Raw genomic sequence first — 16,316 nt, forward strand, 5'->3', positions numbered from 1 at the left:
TGTGGCATGGTTTCCACAAGCTTCTGCAATGTCAACATTTATTTCTGTCTAGAGTTACATAAATTTTTCCCCAAGATCTTGTATTGATGATGGGAGATTTGGGCCACTGCGCAAAGTCTTCTACAGCACATCCCAAAGATTCTCAGTGGGGTTCAGGTCTGGACTCTGTGGACTCATGCTCCCTGAACCACAGAGAATCACAATTTGAGCCTGATGAATCCTGGCATTGTCATCATGGAATATGCCCGTGTCATCAGGGAAGAAAAAATCGATTGATGGAATAACCTGGTCGTTCAGTATATTCAGGTAGTCAGCTGACCTCATTCTTTGGGCACACAACGTTGCTGAACCTAGACCTGACCAACTGTAGCAACCCCAGATTATAGCACTGCCCCCACAGGCTTGTACGGTAGACACTAGATATGATGTGTACATCACTTCAGCCGCCTCTCTTTTTACCCTGATGCACCCATCACTCTGGAACAGGGTAAATCTAGACACATCAGACCACATGACCTCCTTCTATTGCTCCAGAGTCCAAACTTTATGCTCCCTAGCAAACTGAAACCATTTTTGCCAGCTAGCCTCACTGACAAGTAGTTTTCTTAAGGCTACACAGCTGTTTAGTCCCAAGCCCTTGAGTTCCATTCGCATTGTGTGCGGAAATGCTTACTTTTACTATTAATCATATCCCTGAGTACTACTGTTGTTTTTCTATGATTTGATTTCACCACACGTTTAAGTGATCACCGATCATGATCATTCAAGATTTTTTTCTGACCACATTCCTTCCTCAATGATGATGTTTCCCGACTGTCCTTCCACTTTTTAATAATGCGTTCTTAACCCAATTTTAGAGGTTTCAGCAATATATATATATACATATATACATACAGACACACACACACACACACACACACACACACACACACAGAGAGAGAGAAAGAGAGTGCGAGCGAGAGAGAGGGAGATTAAAAATTATAGTAAAGTTTCTAGAGAAACAGGACATTTTGGACAGAGGACCTTCATCAGATGTGCAAGCAAAGTGCTTCTGAATTAGTAGTAGGAGGAGCCAGTTTATATATGAAAAAGAAGATGTTTAAATCATAGCATTCATTCCATGGGGTTCTAAAGTTCCAAGAGTGTAGATCAGTTCTTTTTCTTTGCGTTTCCTCATTTCATTGCTGTCATAGCAACAACTGGTGATGAAAACAGATATGTCATTAATGCTGTGTTCATTATTTAAATTAAATCCTTAATTCTGATGGTCCAAAGGTGTTCTAACACACCGATCATCGAGACTTCTCTTGGTGTCTCCAATCTAAAGCTGATTAGATGCTCATTACATGCTTTACGACTCCCACAGTGATGCATGAGGAGGCTGATCCTTTTGTGGTAGTTATTTTAGTGGCAGTTATTAAATTTACATATAGCACATTTACATGTAGAGCAGTGGCAGGCTACAGTACCACAGCCATTATTTAACAAATCCAACCAAGAGGTTTGCATTGGAAGGTTCCATTTCAGTATCCATACTTTTGAATATCTCCATGTCTCTTACTACAGTACACTGCAGTTACTTACCTATAATTTTATATATGTCACTCACTCTCTTTATATATAAAGAGAGCGAGTGACTATAGTACACTGCAGTAAGAGATTTAGAGATATTCAAAATCCGTTCACCAGCTGTGCTCTGCCAATTATGACCCACAGCCAGAACATACCAGACATGTTACAATCTCTACTGTCTGCTTGTCATCAGAACAGGTCCAAAGAGGATGCCATGAACATTGCCATCCACACAGTCTTTACACATTTGGAGACCAAGAACAGTTATTTGAGAATTCTGTTCGCTGACTACAGCTCGGCATTCAACACGGTCATACGTCTAAACTGACCGAAGAAATTCCGCTCATCCTGTTGACTATACTGTGCAACTGGGTTGTGCACCACAGCCTGCCACAATCGGCAACTACATCCAGCACATAAACTATAAATACAAGAGCCCTCCAGGGCTGTGTGTAGATTCCTGTGCACTACACTGCCTTCTCGCACGGCTCTGTCACCACTTCACGCTGGGAAATGCACACCTGGCCATTCCCACTAGCGAGGATCTCACCGGTTCATACAGCACAGCTGATCTGGTACAGTCACAGAAACATTTGAAAAATATAGCCAAGTACAAAAAGAAGAATCTCTTTCCAAGTTACTTTTTCCGAGTTATCTAAAAACAGTAAAGAGTGACAAATTTCACTTAAGAATCAAAATTTGCTCAGCTTCCCACTAAAAAATTAAAACCAGAACAGGATTCCACCACTGAATTGTTAGATATTTCACAAAGGGCCTTTGCTTTAGTGCATAAAGCCAAATTATATGAAGTGCTACATATGTGCATGGTTCCAGTGTAACTATGAATTTAAAATGTCCCCACATCAAGATTTATAGAAGCAGACTAGGTGTTTATTATTAAAAAAACAATACAATTAAACAAATGGTTAAACGAGTAAACCATAAGAACATACAATGCGGTTTGGGGAAGAAGCAAAGCGATGGAGTGTATTGCTTCTTTCTCTCAGAAATCACCAAGTCAAATGTCACATGTATGCAAAGCAATGCTTCAGCAGACTTTCACATAATTCAGAGATAACTGTTTGAAATAATTAAAGAATCCCTATCAAATCATTTCACAAAACCACTAAAATCATTTAAATATATACAATATTAAAATGGAGGGGGGGTAACAAAAAACAAAACAAAACACACAACTCTTATTTGGAATTACAGGGAAAACACAAGATCCAACTTTGGCACAGAAATCAAGGCCACTACAGTCAGAGCTTCCGAAGCCCAAAAACAACAGAAACATGTCACTTCAGTGCTGCCCTATGTCCACATGACCCTCACGTGTTGAACAAACTTAATCTTCATGAACAGATGCAGTCTCTCTCCCGACACTGACCCGAAGTAATCCCAGGGGAAGACCCCCGTTATTGGACTGGTTGATGTTGAGCTGGGCTAGTGAGCTTGCTGGCACCTCCTCTGGGCTCTCCAGATCTGGAGGCTCACTGTCGGGCAGGGCAGGGGGCTCACCATCCCAGCTACACGGACTCTGGAGGTTTGTGTCTGGAGCCCCCTCGGGAAGCTGGACTGTGGGGCTGAGGGGCTGTTCTTCTGCCCCACCTCCTCCGTCTTCATCGAGCTCAGAGTCAGAGTCCAGACTTTGCTCCAGAGAGCCAAGGGTACCCACAGAGCCATCTGCTAAAAGGCAACCAGGACACATGGGGTCACTGATGTGAAGCCAGTCTCTTACATAGAGAACCTTACAGAGAACTTTCCATCATCTAAAAAAGACAAGCAATGTCGATATAATTACAGAAAAGCTGTGCAACGCTACAAGGCCTCACCTTGGCCCTCATGTAGCTTGTCTGCGTCAGCATCCGCGTTTTCAGCATTGTCGGCTTCCAGGCCGATGTTCGTACTGCAGTCATCATTGTCAACGCTGCCGTCCTGCACAGCGATACCACACATTCAACATTCTAGCTTTAAAGAAAAGTTCTCGAGCTTTAAGATTACCGTCAGCATTCACCAACAATTAAGCAAAGTTATGTTTTAAATGTTTAAATTTGTGTTTACAACCTTTTGCTTTAAAAAGCTTTAAGAAACTAAACTCTTAGCACAGGGGTCTCTCCATCACACACACACACACCTGCTGGAGAGATGAGGAGTGGATTGTACTGGCACTGCCTGTACGGGTCGTCTCAGATGGGAAGATGGTGGGGTAAAACACGATGAGGGTCTCAACAATGCGGGCTTGGTAGGGGTAATCTACCAAAGATGAAAGAGACACTGTGGCCCCAGAGGGGCGGGGCCGCATGAGTGAGGGTCCAAACACAATGCCCAGATTACTGGGGCTCATCTTATTTTCATCTTCCAGCTCAGCAATCCTAAAAAAAATAATAATAATAAAAATAAAAAATAAAAAAAAGAGAGAGAGGGAGAGGGAGAGAGAGAAACAGGAAAAGGTTTACAATGGCTTAAAAAATATGATATGAATCTGCATGAGTTTTTAGTGTTCTCAGGCTGACGTTAACGCTCAGTAAAGAGTCGATACTGCAAAAAGGCATTTCCAGAAATGCTACTGATGTAGTGACATCAGTTACTGTTCTTACAACAGGATCACAAACACCTCTGTAGCATGTCCGTGGTACAGAGGAAACACTTTCCCGCACATGAAATCCTGTCTTGGTTACCTGCGGAGGTGGCGTGCTATATAGCGTAGCGTGGTTACGTTGGCTTGGGGCAGTTCTCTGAGGTGTTCCCTCAGTCGCAGCACCAGGGCCAGGAGCTCGGGGTCCGTCCCCGGTCCCACGTCCACCAGGTCGGAGCCCTTTCCAACCTCGGCCCCCTCATGGCCTACCAGGGACAGGCTCTCCTTAGCCAGGCCCATCAGACTGTTGTATAGGCGGAAGGGCACAATAGGCTCTGGAAGCTGCATGGGAGGCCAAACACGTTTAATAACGTAAAAGCCTTCAATGACAAAAATGTCAACACGGTAACAGGTTCATCCCCAAGTCACGCATTTGATTTCTGCCCCAGTTTTTTAAGGTTCGGGGTGTAATGCATGGGGTCGCTCCCACCTGGCGCAGGTAGAGCTTGAGCACGTTGCTGATGTCGTGCGGGGAGGACTGCGACAGCTCCACCAGCTCTTTGCCGTTCTCGAACGCCTGGCACAGCTTCTCCACGCGCGTTTTCACCCCGTTGACCCGGTAGATGCCCTGATCCAGAGACAGGGTGGCGATTAGGAAGGAGCTCACATTTCTACAACCCCATCACCTTCACAAGACCCAAGCATGGGATCTTCTGCCACCCACCTTCATCCGCAGAGCTCTTCTCTCGATCTCGCAGATGCACTTCTTAATGACGAAGGGGATGCCATCGGAGCTGTTGGCCGACGTCAGGGCGAACTCCTGCCCAAAGAGCTGCAGGCGGCCCTGCAGTTTCTTGTGGCCGCATTGAATGGCCAGAGTCTCTAGGCAACGCTTATGGCAGGCCAGGAAACACTGCAACAGGTCAGCAAGAACATGTGAAATGCTTCTTATTGGGTGGTTTCCATTCATTTGGTTCACTCACATGGCTTTGAAATACCTCAGGGTAGATAAAGCTAGTACAAGGCACACCCTTAGGGGCAGAGCTTCAGTGAACTCACCTCCTCACACTCCGCCCCTTGGAAGTACACATAGCTGTCGCACTGGCGGCATTTAGCTGGAGAGCGCAGTTTGCGTAATTTGTGAGTTTGGGCAGCTTTGGACAGGCCCACGTTCCGGAACGGCCCAGTGGGCACCACGATCTCTGGTTCGATACCATTAATGTCTGCACAAAAAGATGAAAGGCACGACAACGGGGACATCAAATCAGTCATACCAGCCAGGAACAGCAGCTCTAAAGGTCGGAGCTATTTATGGGCATAGCAGTCATTAGAACAGGAATGGACGGCATCACAAAACACAGCATTTAACCCATGCATGGATAATCAGCCATCATCTGCAGACTTACTGGAAGCCTCAAACGTCGCCATGGTGCCGTCCTTGTCGTCCACGTCCTCGTTAGATGACATGGTTCCTGTGGATGATGTCCGTGCCATTTTACTGATGTCACCTACAATGTGATTGTAGGTGAGCATGAGGAGCTGAGAGAAGGATCTGGATTTCTCAGGTCAGCAGGGTCAAACGGGTCAGGGAAGATGCCCACAGCTTACCTGTGCTAGTGGTAGGGGAGCCCAAATCATTCCCCCCACCCACACTGTCCGTGTCGCTCACCATGGAGCCCCAGTTCCTGTGACCTCGTCCTGTGGGAGCGGCAAGCGACAATGATCATACAAGAACGTTCCAGCTCAAACATCCCGATGCAGTCAAGGTATTAAACATCAACTACATTGTTTTTTGGTTTTCATTTATGGGCTTAAAAATTTGTCCAACTAAATGTTTGACAAGAAGTGTTTTCTAGGCATTTGCACTTGCGCGCACACACACACACGCGCACACGCACACGCGCACACGCACACACACACACACACACACACACACACACACACACACACACACTCCAGGGAACAACTGTAGCTTAAATGACGTCTGGAATTGACTACTAGAAACCACACCACGCCTCTTTTGACCAGAGACACACAAACATCTGCCACTGCTGCTCAACTTCAGTATTCGTCAATCATTTAGCATTTCCAACAGGAAACGGAACATGGGGCCCGGCTGGCAGAAGCAGACCACGGCTTGGTCCTTACGCACCCTTTCTGTATTCTTCTTTGTGTGAGGTGGGGAGCTCTACAGTTTCTGCAGACACTTCACCGCTGCCCTGCGCGTCCACGTTACCGCTGTCACGCCGCACTCGGCCCATTGCTCTGCAATTCACACCGCTCACTCAGACATGCTGATTGGACAAGCACATGTATTGCTGATGTCCAACTAATCAAAAAAAATATTTTAAAGGCTAATGCTTTTTCTCCACACTGAGACATGCATTTTAAAAATGGCGTATCGTTACATTAAATATAAGTTGCAGTGGTATGGACGTCACCGAATCATACTTTGAGTCATTTGACGTTCCCATGGTTTCAGTCTTTAGTTTTTATACAGTGTACTTGTATGTGTGCACAGCAGAGACACATACTGGCTGCTGGAGGCAGAGTAGGACTCAAACTCGTAATGGACCTCGGGCTCCTCGTTCATCTGCAGGTCCTTGACATGCGTGGCGTACTGATGGCCGGGGTCATACAACTTACTGCTCTCACACAGTGTCTGGTAATGGACGGGCAGGACCACCGTCTGCATGTGCATGATCTGGTAGTAGGAAATGGTGGCCTGCGAAGGGGGGGGGGGTGTTCATTAATCTGTTAGTGATGCACATTATAAGGTTTTAGGCCTGCTGGCTGGCCAACAAGAGTGGTTTGCAGACATTTAGCAGGAGCTCAGAGAATCACGTCCCGAAGCAGAGAGAGAGAGATTTCACAATCCCCAGTCCAGGATTTGGCCATTTGCAAGGTGTGTTACAGGTCTGAATATTAGAGTACAATTAACCACTAGGGCCTGTGTGTGTGTGTGTGTGTGTGTGTGTGTGTGTGTGTGAGAGAGAGCTGGGCACTCACAGATCAGAGTGTCTGGTCACACTGTGTGTGTGTAATTAATATTATATATATATATATATATTTCTATTTCTTTTTTACATTTATTTGTGTGAGAGTGAATGAGTGAGCACTCACAGAGCGGAGAATCTGGTCACTCTGTCTGATGAGCTCCTGGATCTGTCTCAGCACAGTCACCTTCGTGTGCTCCAGCTCCTGCTGCTGCTGGGTGGCATCGGCTATGCATGTACGGTATGTAGCCTCGGCCTCCTCAGCCTGGAAGGGGTGCCAGAGAGAGAGAAAGAGAGACAAAGAGAGAGAGAGAGAGAGAGAACGTGAGACCTTTACATGCTTTACATACATAGGTATAAGGAACGCTAGTTCATATCACTCTCTGGTACTCAAGACTCAAAGTAAATACAATGAGAAACCCCTAACTGAACGAACTGTTCCTTGACTCCTTCAGACTGTCTGTAATGCCTCATGCCAGATCCGGACAGGCGAGTTACACTCATGCAGGTCCTACCGAGCCCAACAGCTTTCACACCTTATTGCGCGCCTCCTCCTCCAATCGTTTCTTCTTGTCCAGTGCCTTGGCTGTGGAGGTGCTGCTCTCCTCCTCCGCCCTGCTGGCTGCCGTCCTGGCCTTGTCGTACTCCTCGCAGCGGGCATTGTACACCTGCTTCGCCCGCCGCAGGTTTACCTCCGACTCCATCTGCACAGTAACACGACACGAATTAGTCAAAGCCCTCGTTCTGGCCCGACACACGCAGCTTGGGTCCTAAGCAAAGAGCCTCACTTTCAAAGGTGTGTGAACCCCAAGTAATATTATATCATCACACTGGAATTCTTCACTTTTAGAGGTGGCTTAAAGATCAATGTACTTAATTACTAGATACATTCAACTGGGACAGCATGAGCTGTTGGCCAATCATTGGTGCCCAAGACTATGATTCAGCCGTACTTAACGCCTGGAACCAATCAGTTTTCAGAATACTCAAATATACCAATAACACTGCACAGGACATGGAGGACAATTGCAGTTTCTCAGCGCTGGGAAGCGAGACTATAACCGAGTTCTCACCAGTTTTCTCTTGGCTTTAAGCCACTGCTCCTTAATCTCCTTTCTTTTCTTCTCGTGCTCTTGCTTGCGGTGCATGAGAGGCTGTGGACAGACAGGGTCAGCCATCCTCACCATGAGAAAACAACAGGCATAAAGCCGCAGGAAGGGCACACTGGAAATCATGTTAAAGATTAAATACTTGTGCAACAGAATAAAAGGAGAGAGTTAAATCATGCAAGTTAAAGCTCTAATGCAAAGTGCATAGTTTGCACATTTCTACCGAAATGGTTTGCACGTCTCTCAATGTCCCTGGATCATTTTTGTTTAACTTTCAGTGCTTTTTTAAAAAAGGTTCCAACTTGACCACCACATTTATCATGTGTGATTTTCAGTCAATGGTGAAGCTCCTGCACCTGTGCTATTCTACATCTACAATGCCAGTAGGAGACAGTAACGCTGATGTAAAGCGCCACACTTACATGGACCCCCCCCCCCCCCTTCTTGGGGGATTTTCTGTCATGTCTCTCTGTTCAAGTGTGTGTTTCTGATATCAGTAAACAGCAGTTGTACTGCAGCATACAATCTGAGAGCGCATACATTTCTGTGTTTGTGTAGTCCTTCAGGTGTGGGTTGTAAAGCTGCCTCAGTGCCAATAGCACCCCCTTGTGGAGAAACAATGCTAATGGAAGTGCGAAGGCGACAGGTGCGGCCGGAGGTTGAAGAAGCCATGTACCTGTAAGAAGGTCTGGCTTTGCAGGATTCCTGCGTTCTGCTGCACGCCGATGCTCTGCTCCAGGTCCTGCTCCAGAGCCAGGGAGTAGATGGAGAAGAAGGGCATGTGTGGCTGCAGATGAACAAAGACGTGAGACAAACGGTGAGAAAGAGTGAGACGGAGCCGTACGAGAGCTTTGTTCGGTGTACGCTGTAATGTACCTGCGTGATGGCCTGTTTACAAGTCTGGTACAGTCTTTGGAGACCTTTGGAAAACTCTACCTCTGCAATACAAAATATTTCACATGTGGGGAAAATTTGTAATTTTTTTTTTTAAACTTTACAGCAAGAAAACGTTTCAGGGTATGTTTTACCAAGCGAGATCCTCTTCTCCACGTAGCCAATGACGTCCTTCATGTACTTAGAGATGGTTTTGGTGTACGTCAGGGCGGAGTCAACCCCGCCTTCGCTGTGCTGCAGGAGAATGTCTACCTCCTCTGCACTCATCACTGCTCTCAGACACACACACACACACACACACACACACACACACAGGCAGATTTTAACAGTCAGTACAAATCTTAGAGCATGTTCATGTTCAAATTCAGAGCAGGATAGACAGGTACTGTACCTAATTCAGACGAATCACTGCGCATTTGCGAGGTCTCTTGACCAGAGATTCGGTACAGGTTCTCCATCGACTGACGACACAAACAGTTACCAGAATGACAAACATGTACCGGGATCAAAGAACCGAGGAAGCTATGTTATGACTTGGTCTTACATAAACATCATGTTCAGCTGACATATTTCAATATTAAATTTGTAATTTTGTCTATAAAAATGTGATGCACATGAGGCCAGTTCACCAGGACAGAAGTTCAGTGTCTTTCATTTTAGCTTTGACTGACTATCTTGGTGCAAATCTGTCAGTATCATTATGACACAATCTTGGTTGAGGGTTTCCACCTGCCATCAGGGCTGCACCGAGCTCTGAAGACACAGGAAGTGAGGAGACTGTCCTCTCACTGGGGACAGGCACTCCACGTGCTGGCTCTCTCCGAGTGTCTCTCCACCTCTCCCTCACACTCACACTCACACTCATATTTACCCTGCTCTTCTCTGTGGGTGGTACAGATAAGAGAGTGCTGCTGTCAATCTCCCCCATCAACAGTTCGGAGACGCTGAGAAAAGGAGAAAGGCAGCATAAGGTTCTGCGCTACCTGGCGTTTACCGACAATGACTCAAGTGTTCATCAAATACCAGGGACGTCATCCGTAACTTAGTAACGATCATCGGGTTATCGATGAAAGGGACAATGTTTACCAAATGCAATAATATAAAACTAATATGCTGGGTATAAAAGAATCTAAGACTAAATATAACGTTATGCCTTTTCCAATGTAGGTTTGATTCCAGCTACGTGTAGTTTCACAAAGACACGAGGTAATTTCATTGTGTTAACTGGACTGTTTCTAACCAACTGCTCAAGCAATGATGGAAAATCAACACTGGGGCTGTACCTGAATATAAAAAAAAAAAAGAGTCATGTACTTGATGGGAAAGTAGAGACCCTTTACCAGGGGTAAAACTAGCTGTCCTCTCTTTATATTTATGATGAAGCTAAAGTACCCATGTCTAAAACACATCGCATTGTTAAGATCATGTTAAAATGAGAGAGAGAGGGGTCAGTGTGATGCTTGTTCTTTCTTTTAAAGAGGATCTTTGTTTTATGATGATAGCCACTACTACCCCTAAAAACTATAATAAAAAATAGTTTTCATAGCATGCTTCACAGAGAGACACCTGCCACGATAACGATCGATTCAAATGCAAAGCATCAGTGTTTCTTTTCCTTTTCTTTGTAGATCATCTGCTTAGAAGCTGAGGAGCAGATGAAAGCCACAAAACAGCTTCCTGTTGTTTCCATGGAGCTACAAACGGTTTCAACAGAGCATCACACTCGTATGCTCATCATATACTTCACATGGCTGAATTTACTGTGAAGCCCAGTTTTCTCCACGCTGTTTTTGTCTAGGACGTCCCCTTCACAGGAGATCCAAGTTTGATAAACAATGTTCCTTCATCTAATTTGCCCATCACAATGGCAGTACTTCAGAGGCAGACGTGAACTCAGAGCTCACTGTGCACGGATGGGGGGTGCGTCTACCTGTTATCTGCATCTGTGCAGGTGCTCAGTCCTTACAACATGAAGATGAAAACAGGCTGAGCTCAGTCTTTAAACGCATTAGGACAGGAAACAGGTCAGTACAAAACAAACAAACAGTCACTTACTTGCTGCTAAATGCCACTGCAATGGTCTCAATAGCTTTCTCAAAATCTTTTTTGTCATTTTCGTTGCAGACTTCATAGTGGAACCCTGGGATCAGACAGACTTATTGACACTACATCAAAACCCATGTCAAGCATCTGTAACCACTGAAAAATCCCCTTCTTCGTCACGTTTCACGTGAATTTAAGGGCAGGTAATGCAACCATCTGACCTTTGACCTGGGAGATGAGCTTGCCGGCTGCAGTGAGGGTCTCCACCGTGTTGAGGAGCGGGTACGTGGCGATGACTTGCCGTAGGATGCGCAAGACCTCACCCAGGCACTCGTGTGCCAGCGGCCTCCGATTTTCCTGTTTATCTGGAATGACAACCACACATCATTCCATGGAGTTCCCACGACACTCTCAGAGACGGATATGAACCCAGTGCTCACGAATGGTCATGCTACCCATGGATTAGCACAGAGTTAAACATGCACACTAGATCTACACAGGACAATGTTCACCAGTAGCTAAGGAAACACTGGACTTGGTTGTAGGATGCAAATGAGCACACTGTTTAAAAACTGCATACTGTAGTGCCCACGCTGCCTCTGAAGTGCCCAGACTTCACTCAGGTGAAGGGTCCATGCGGCATTCATACAAACAAAATCATTTTGGTCAAAAAAAGTGCAGGCCATGACACTATGGATTCACCAAGGATTTGGAATGTGTTGCAACACAACTGCAATTTCTGCCCATACCAGGGCAGTTGTAGCTGAGTGGTTAAGGTACTTGACTTGTAATCAGAAGGTTACCAGTTCAAGCTCCACCACCATTACCAAGCTGCCACTGTTGGGCCCCCAAACAAGGCCCTTAACCCTCAGTTGTTCAAGTTGCGCTCAGTCATAATTGTTGCTTTGGATAAAAGCGTCAGCTAAATTCCATAAATGTAAATGTAAAAATACCATGCTGCCCTAAAACTGCATGCCATTTCCCACTAAAATGTTTAGCTTTAGCCATTCAGGCTCTTTAGCTCCTCACCGATTCACCAGTTTTACGCTGCCCAGGTGGTCAGACCACCCGCAAATACATCGTCACGCAACATCACACATGCATGTCAGGGAATCGTCACAGTACGGGCCATCCGCAGCGCAGGAGACTGTACAGTGAAAGCTGCAGAACACAAAGTTCTGATCTGTTGCTGCACCTCTTCAAAGCCACTTCCTCAGGTCTACAGAGAGCAGCAGAGCACACTTCCCCTTCATTCTGTGAAAACAACACAGCTGCGGTGCTAAGGAGGACCACGAGAGGGTGGAACAGGAGGAAACGTAGACAGGGGAGCCTTCAGAAATAGAGCTCTTGGAGTCGGGCACCATTACAACTAGCTCATTCACAAATCCGCATCAAGGACTTGGTTCCTCTGGTTCACACACGGAAATTGCAGGCAGTGCTCCTAAAAATGGCTGAAGCCTTTGTTAGCCATGTTCTCGAAGTGATTGGGATGTAGAGAAGAACATTTGCATTTCTACTGACAATCTAAAAGGGCTGAAGAGGTTTATCTGCCCAAATCTCTTGTGCATCATGAAGAGCAGATATGGGTGGCAGTTGGGGGCAGAGCCAAGGGCCACCCTGCCAACTTGATAACGCTAGGGGGAGAGATTAAAACTCTAGTTTCCTGTTTGAATGCGGTGTGCCACAGGAACTGAACTCGCAGTACAGAGCGGAAACTGGTTGCTTCAGTGAAAACAAGCCCTGCCTTTTTGTCCCTTTTCCACCAATCGTGTGACGAGTCACCAAAAGGGAAGTTGGACACAAACACCTTTTTATACATCTCCACATTAATCCTAAATGAAAACCAGATTTCACACTAAAAGGATCACTTTAACTGGGCCCAGAGCAGCCCAGAGCTCTGAATAAAACAGCCACAGAACATCGTGCAGTTACAGCATGCCACACTGTAGCAGCTACAGTCACAGTACAGTCTCTTGCAGTTCCAAAAAGGTCTGCCTGTGCCATTTCATTTTTTCCCCCATTTAAGCAGTGGAACATTACTGACATTTAAAAAATAAAATAAAAAATTATCAAATACAGATTCACTCAAAATGTAGACTGGAGTTAGGTGCCTTTATTTTTAAATTAGCATTCAAATACCTGCGAAGTGTCCCATGACTGAGGACCTCACTGGCCACTTAGCAACTCACACAGATCACAGAAGACCAGCTGAGCAACTCCACACATGAACCTGCACTCGAATCCCTAGTCCACGTGATCATGTCTTTAACCACTCAAGATGGGACCATTTAAGCCCACTTACACTAAATCAGAATCTAAACTGAATACTAATAAGTTTCAGTAGTTGGTAATTATCAGTTTTAGTGAACCCAAATCCAAAACCTCAGCGAGTTCTCTTCAATTTGTTAATCAATTTTAATTAATTAAAGGATAATACATTTTATACTAGTAGTTGGTCTAGACAATAAAAGTAGATTGTAGACTGTGAAACACGCACTCGTTTGTAATGCATGATACTACCCGAAGACCAGAGAACAATAAGCGATTAAAAGTAAAGCCCCACTGCATGTGCAACAGTGAAACAGAAGCAAGTGCCAAACTTGGCCGGAAAGCAACTTTGTAGCTGAGATATGGAGCATTATACCTGCTTAAATTAACACACTTTTCTTGATGCTTCACTGATTTCTGTGCTCATTAAGAGCTCACAAGCAGAGGCATCCTATAGGCATCTGTAGCACATTATGTGGCCATATTATTGGTTAACTACTAATATACATACAGGATATGCTTAAAGCTGATTCTTGTACTGAGCCCAGTCACAGTAATGCTTCATGCCTATTGATGAGCTTGAACATATATGACGCAATACCACATAAAGTCCTCATTGTGTCTTACAAAACACGGTGCGTTTTATTCACACATGAGCTCAGAAGAATATCGGGACTACACTTACTATGATTTAGCCCTGCCCATCAAACCAAAACCCACGCGCCTCTTACCTTCGAGCACCACGTCTTTCAGTTTCTCCACGGCCTCTGCGAAGCGGGCCACCATGCGCAACAGCGAGGGGATGTCCTCCACCTCGATGGCGGCGGGCATCTCCACAGCCTCCGTCTGCGGGCTCTGGCCAATGGCTGCTCGCCCCTGACCTTTACCGAACACCCAGGACTGGAGGGGGTTGCTCGCGGCGCTGGCATGGCGGCTCAGGGTAGTGGGCCGCTTCAGGGTGCCCACGGGGGACGGGCAGCCCACTAGCTTGGCATGCTGGGGGGACAGAGTGCCAGGGGAGCTCAGAGCATCCACAGCAGTGGCGCAATGGCTGGCAGGGTTGGAGGAGGAAGTGGGGCCATCCACGGCATCTCGCCGAGGCTGCTCCTGGAGTATGGACAGCTGGGTTGAAAAGAAATGAATTTTAAAAAGAAAGAAAGAAAGAAAGAAAGAAAAAAAACCACAACACTTTAGAAAATGGAAAAGGAGACTGTATTTTCTTAAATGTCACGGAAGAGTCACTGCGGCAATATTCGGTTGAGAAAAATGCTGTGGCCAGTATTTTGGTGCACCGGTTTGATAGAGCTGCCATGAAAGCACACTTTTAAGGAACTGATGAGCCTGACAAAATCCACCAAACTGTTAGTAAACAGGTCTTCTTTCACAAGAAAGTGTGTTGTGCAATTCTGAGGCCTACTTCCTGTCACACCCTGAGGAATTAAAAGCAGGCAACCAACGCTATCTTGAAAAAGCCAACATCCACACCACAGGCATCAGCGGCACAGTCAAATTTTTAACTCTTATCAAACATCACACCTTGGCTTATTTAAAAGGGTATTCAAACATTTCTGGAGACAAACAGCCTACATATAGATTAAATAAATAAGACATAAAGAGTCATAAATCATAAGCTATGGAAAGGAAACTAAGTAATGAAGGTTGATATACATTTAATTGTATACTATTTATCCATTTGGCTATGTCAGCAGACAACACTGGATATTAAAAAAGAGCAATTGAAAATTGAGAGATTTATGTGCAGAACAACCTACCTGCTTTAGCCAGACATTGGGTTTGTTTGGTAAAATATCCAGTTTTGATTTAGTGTCCGATTTCTTGACCCTTGAGCCCGTCGAATATGGACTGTAGCTACTTCTACCAACTGCGCCCCGTTTGAGCATACTTAGATTATTCTCAATTAACCGAATGTGTACACCCCGAGAACGAAAACTAACCCATGATGCATTTCATTCCACTCAAACCATCATTAACGTTAACATTTTGAAAAAGAGTGGTATACTGTCAAGTTTGAAAACAGCTTTGGAAACAAATACAACAACTAAGTTAAAACCTAGTTATTTTGTTACCTAGATTATTCCGAAGAATATGTTGGCAAAAAAAACAAACAAACAAAAAAAAACATGAAAAACAAACATCTTTAATAAAAATTATAAATTGCGATAATACATTACATTTCCAGTTTGTTGGAATGCAAGAACTAAACGTGTAAAAGGCTTATTCTAAAATTAATCTGAAAAAACACACTTGTGGCCGCAAAACATGGCATTTACTTTGGTAAGCCTAAGGGTCAATAAAACAAAAACTACCGACGGTTAAGAGCAAAACAGACGGCAGGTTCCATTCAGTAAACATTTGTTTTGCCAGTAACCATCATTAAAAAAAAAAATAATAATAATAACTCCTCACCAACGCGGTCACGTCGTTTAGAAGTCGGAAATCAAGAGTGACAGGGGAAAGGCGAGGGTGCACTGCAACTTACTGATGAGGAGCTGAGAGGCGAGGAGCTTCCTGTACGACTCTTCTTTGACATCGAATGCGTTTTTATCAGTTCCTTTTTCTTTTTGGAGAACATTTTAATTTTACGCTTAGATCCTGCTGCTATTTTTTTTATCTTACAAAACAACCCCCCCACCCACCCCCCTGCTCCCCTTTTCAAAGCTCTGCGATGTTTTATTGGTTCTTTCCCATCGACTCCGACCCTGAGCCACGTCAACTGTCCTGCTCCTGTTGTGTGATCGCACATCGACTCGTCGCAACTAGCAGTCACGACGCGACATCCGCCAACCTGTATGGCGCTTCGCTCTACGAGAAACGAAACCGGCCGACTGGCTGTGC

General features: G+C 45.2%; 1 protein-coding gene across 4 annotated transcripts; it reads right to left on the minus strand.

Annotated features, from left to right (window-relative positions):
• Positions 1–2,441: 2,441 nt before the first annotated feature.
• arhgap45b (Rho GTPase activating protein 45b) lies at positions 2,442–16,171 on the minus strand. Of its 4 annotated transcripts, none has more exons than XM_081708183.1 (23): positions 15,961–16,171; positions 14,192–14,582; positions 11,414–11,557; positions 11,205–11,289; positions 10,021–10,093; positions 9,541–9,610; positions 9,284–9,418; positions 9,132–9,193; positions 8,932–9,042; positions 8,220–8,300; positions 7,683–7,850; positions 7,274–7,411; positions 6,685–6,875; positions 6,303–6,415; positions 5,759–5,848; positions 5,557–5,658; positions 5,210–5,373; positions 4,875–5,063; positions 4,641–4,778; positions 4,254–4,492; positions 3,710–3,947; positions 3,408–3,510; positions 2,442–3,258 (listed from the first exon to the last, which is right to left on the minus strand). In XM_081708183.1, exons 1-23 carry the CDS (start codon positions 16,051–16,053, stop codon positions 2,921–2,923), a joined length of 3,456 nt encoding a protein of 1,151 aa, XP_081564309.1. In that variant the 5' UTR covers positions 16,054–16,171; the 3' UTR covers positions 2,442–2,920. The 4 variants fall into 4 exon arrangements, with proteins under 4 accessions (XP_081564309.1, XP_026863965.2, XP_026863964.2 ...); XM_027008164.3 differs by having other exon boundaries at positions 2,442–3,261; positions 15,961–16,170; XM_027008163.3 differs by lacking the exon at positions 15,961–16,171 and adding an exon at positions 15,233–15,928.
• Between the last annotated feature and the right edge of the window lie 145 nt (positions 16,172–16,316).

Source organism: Electrophorus electricus, chromosome 26, assembly GCF_041902795.1.
Source record: "Electrophorus electricus isolate QZ-2024a chromosome 26, ASM4190279v1, whole genome shotgun sequence".
NCBI classification, from domain to species: domain Eukaryota; kingdom Metazoa; phylum Chordata; class Actinopteri; order Gymnotiformes; family Gymnotidae; genus Electrophorus; species Electrophorus electricus.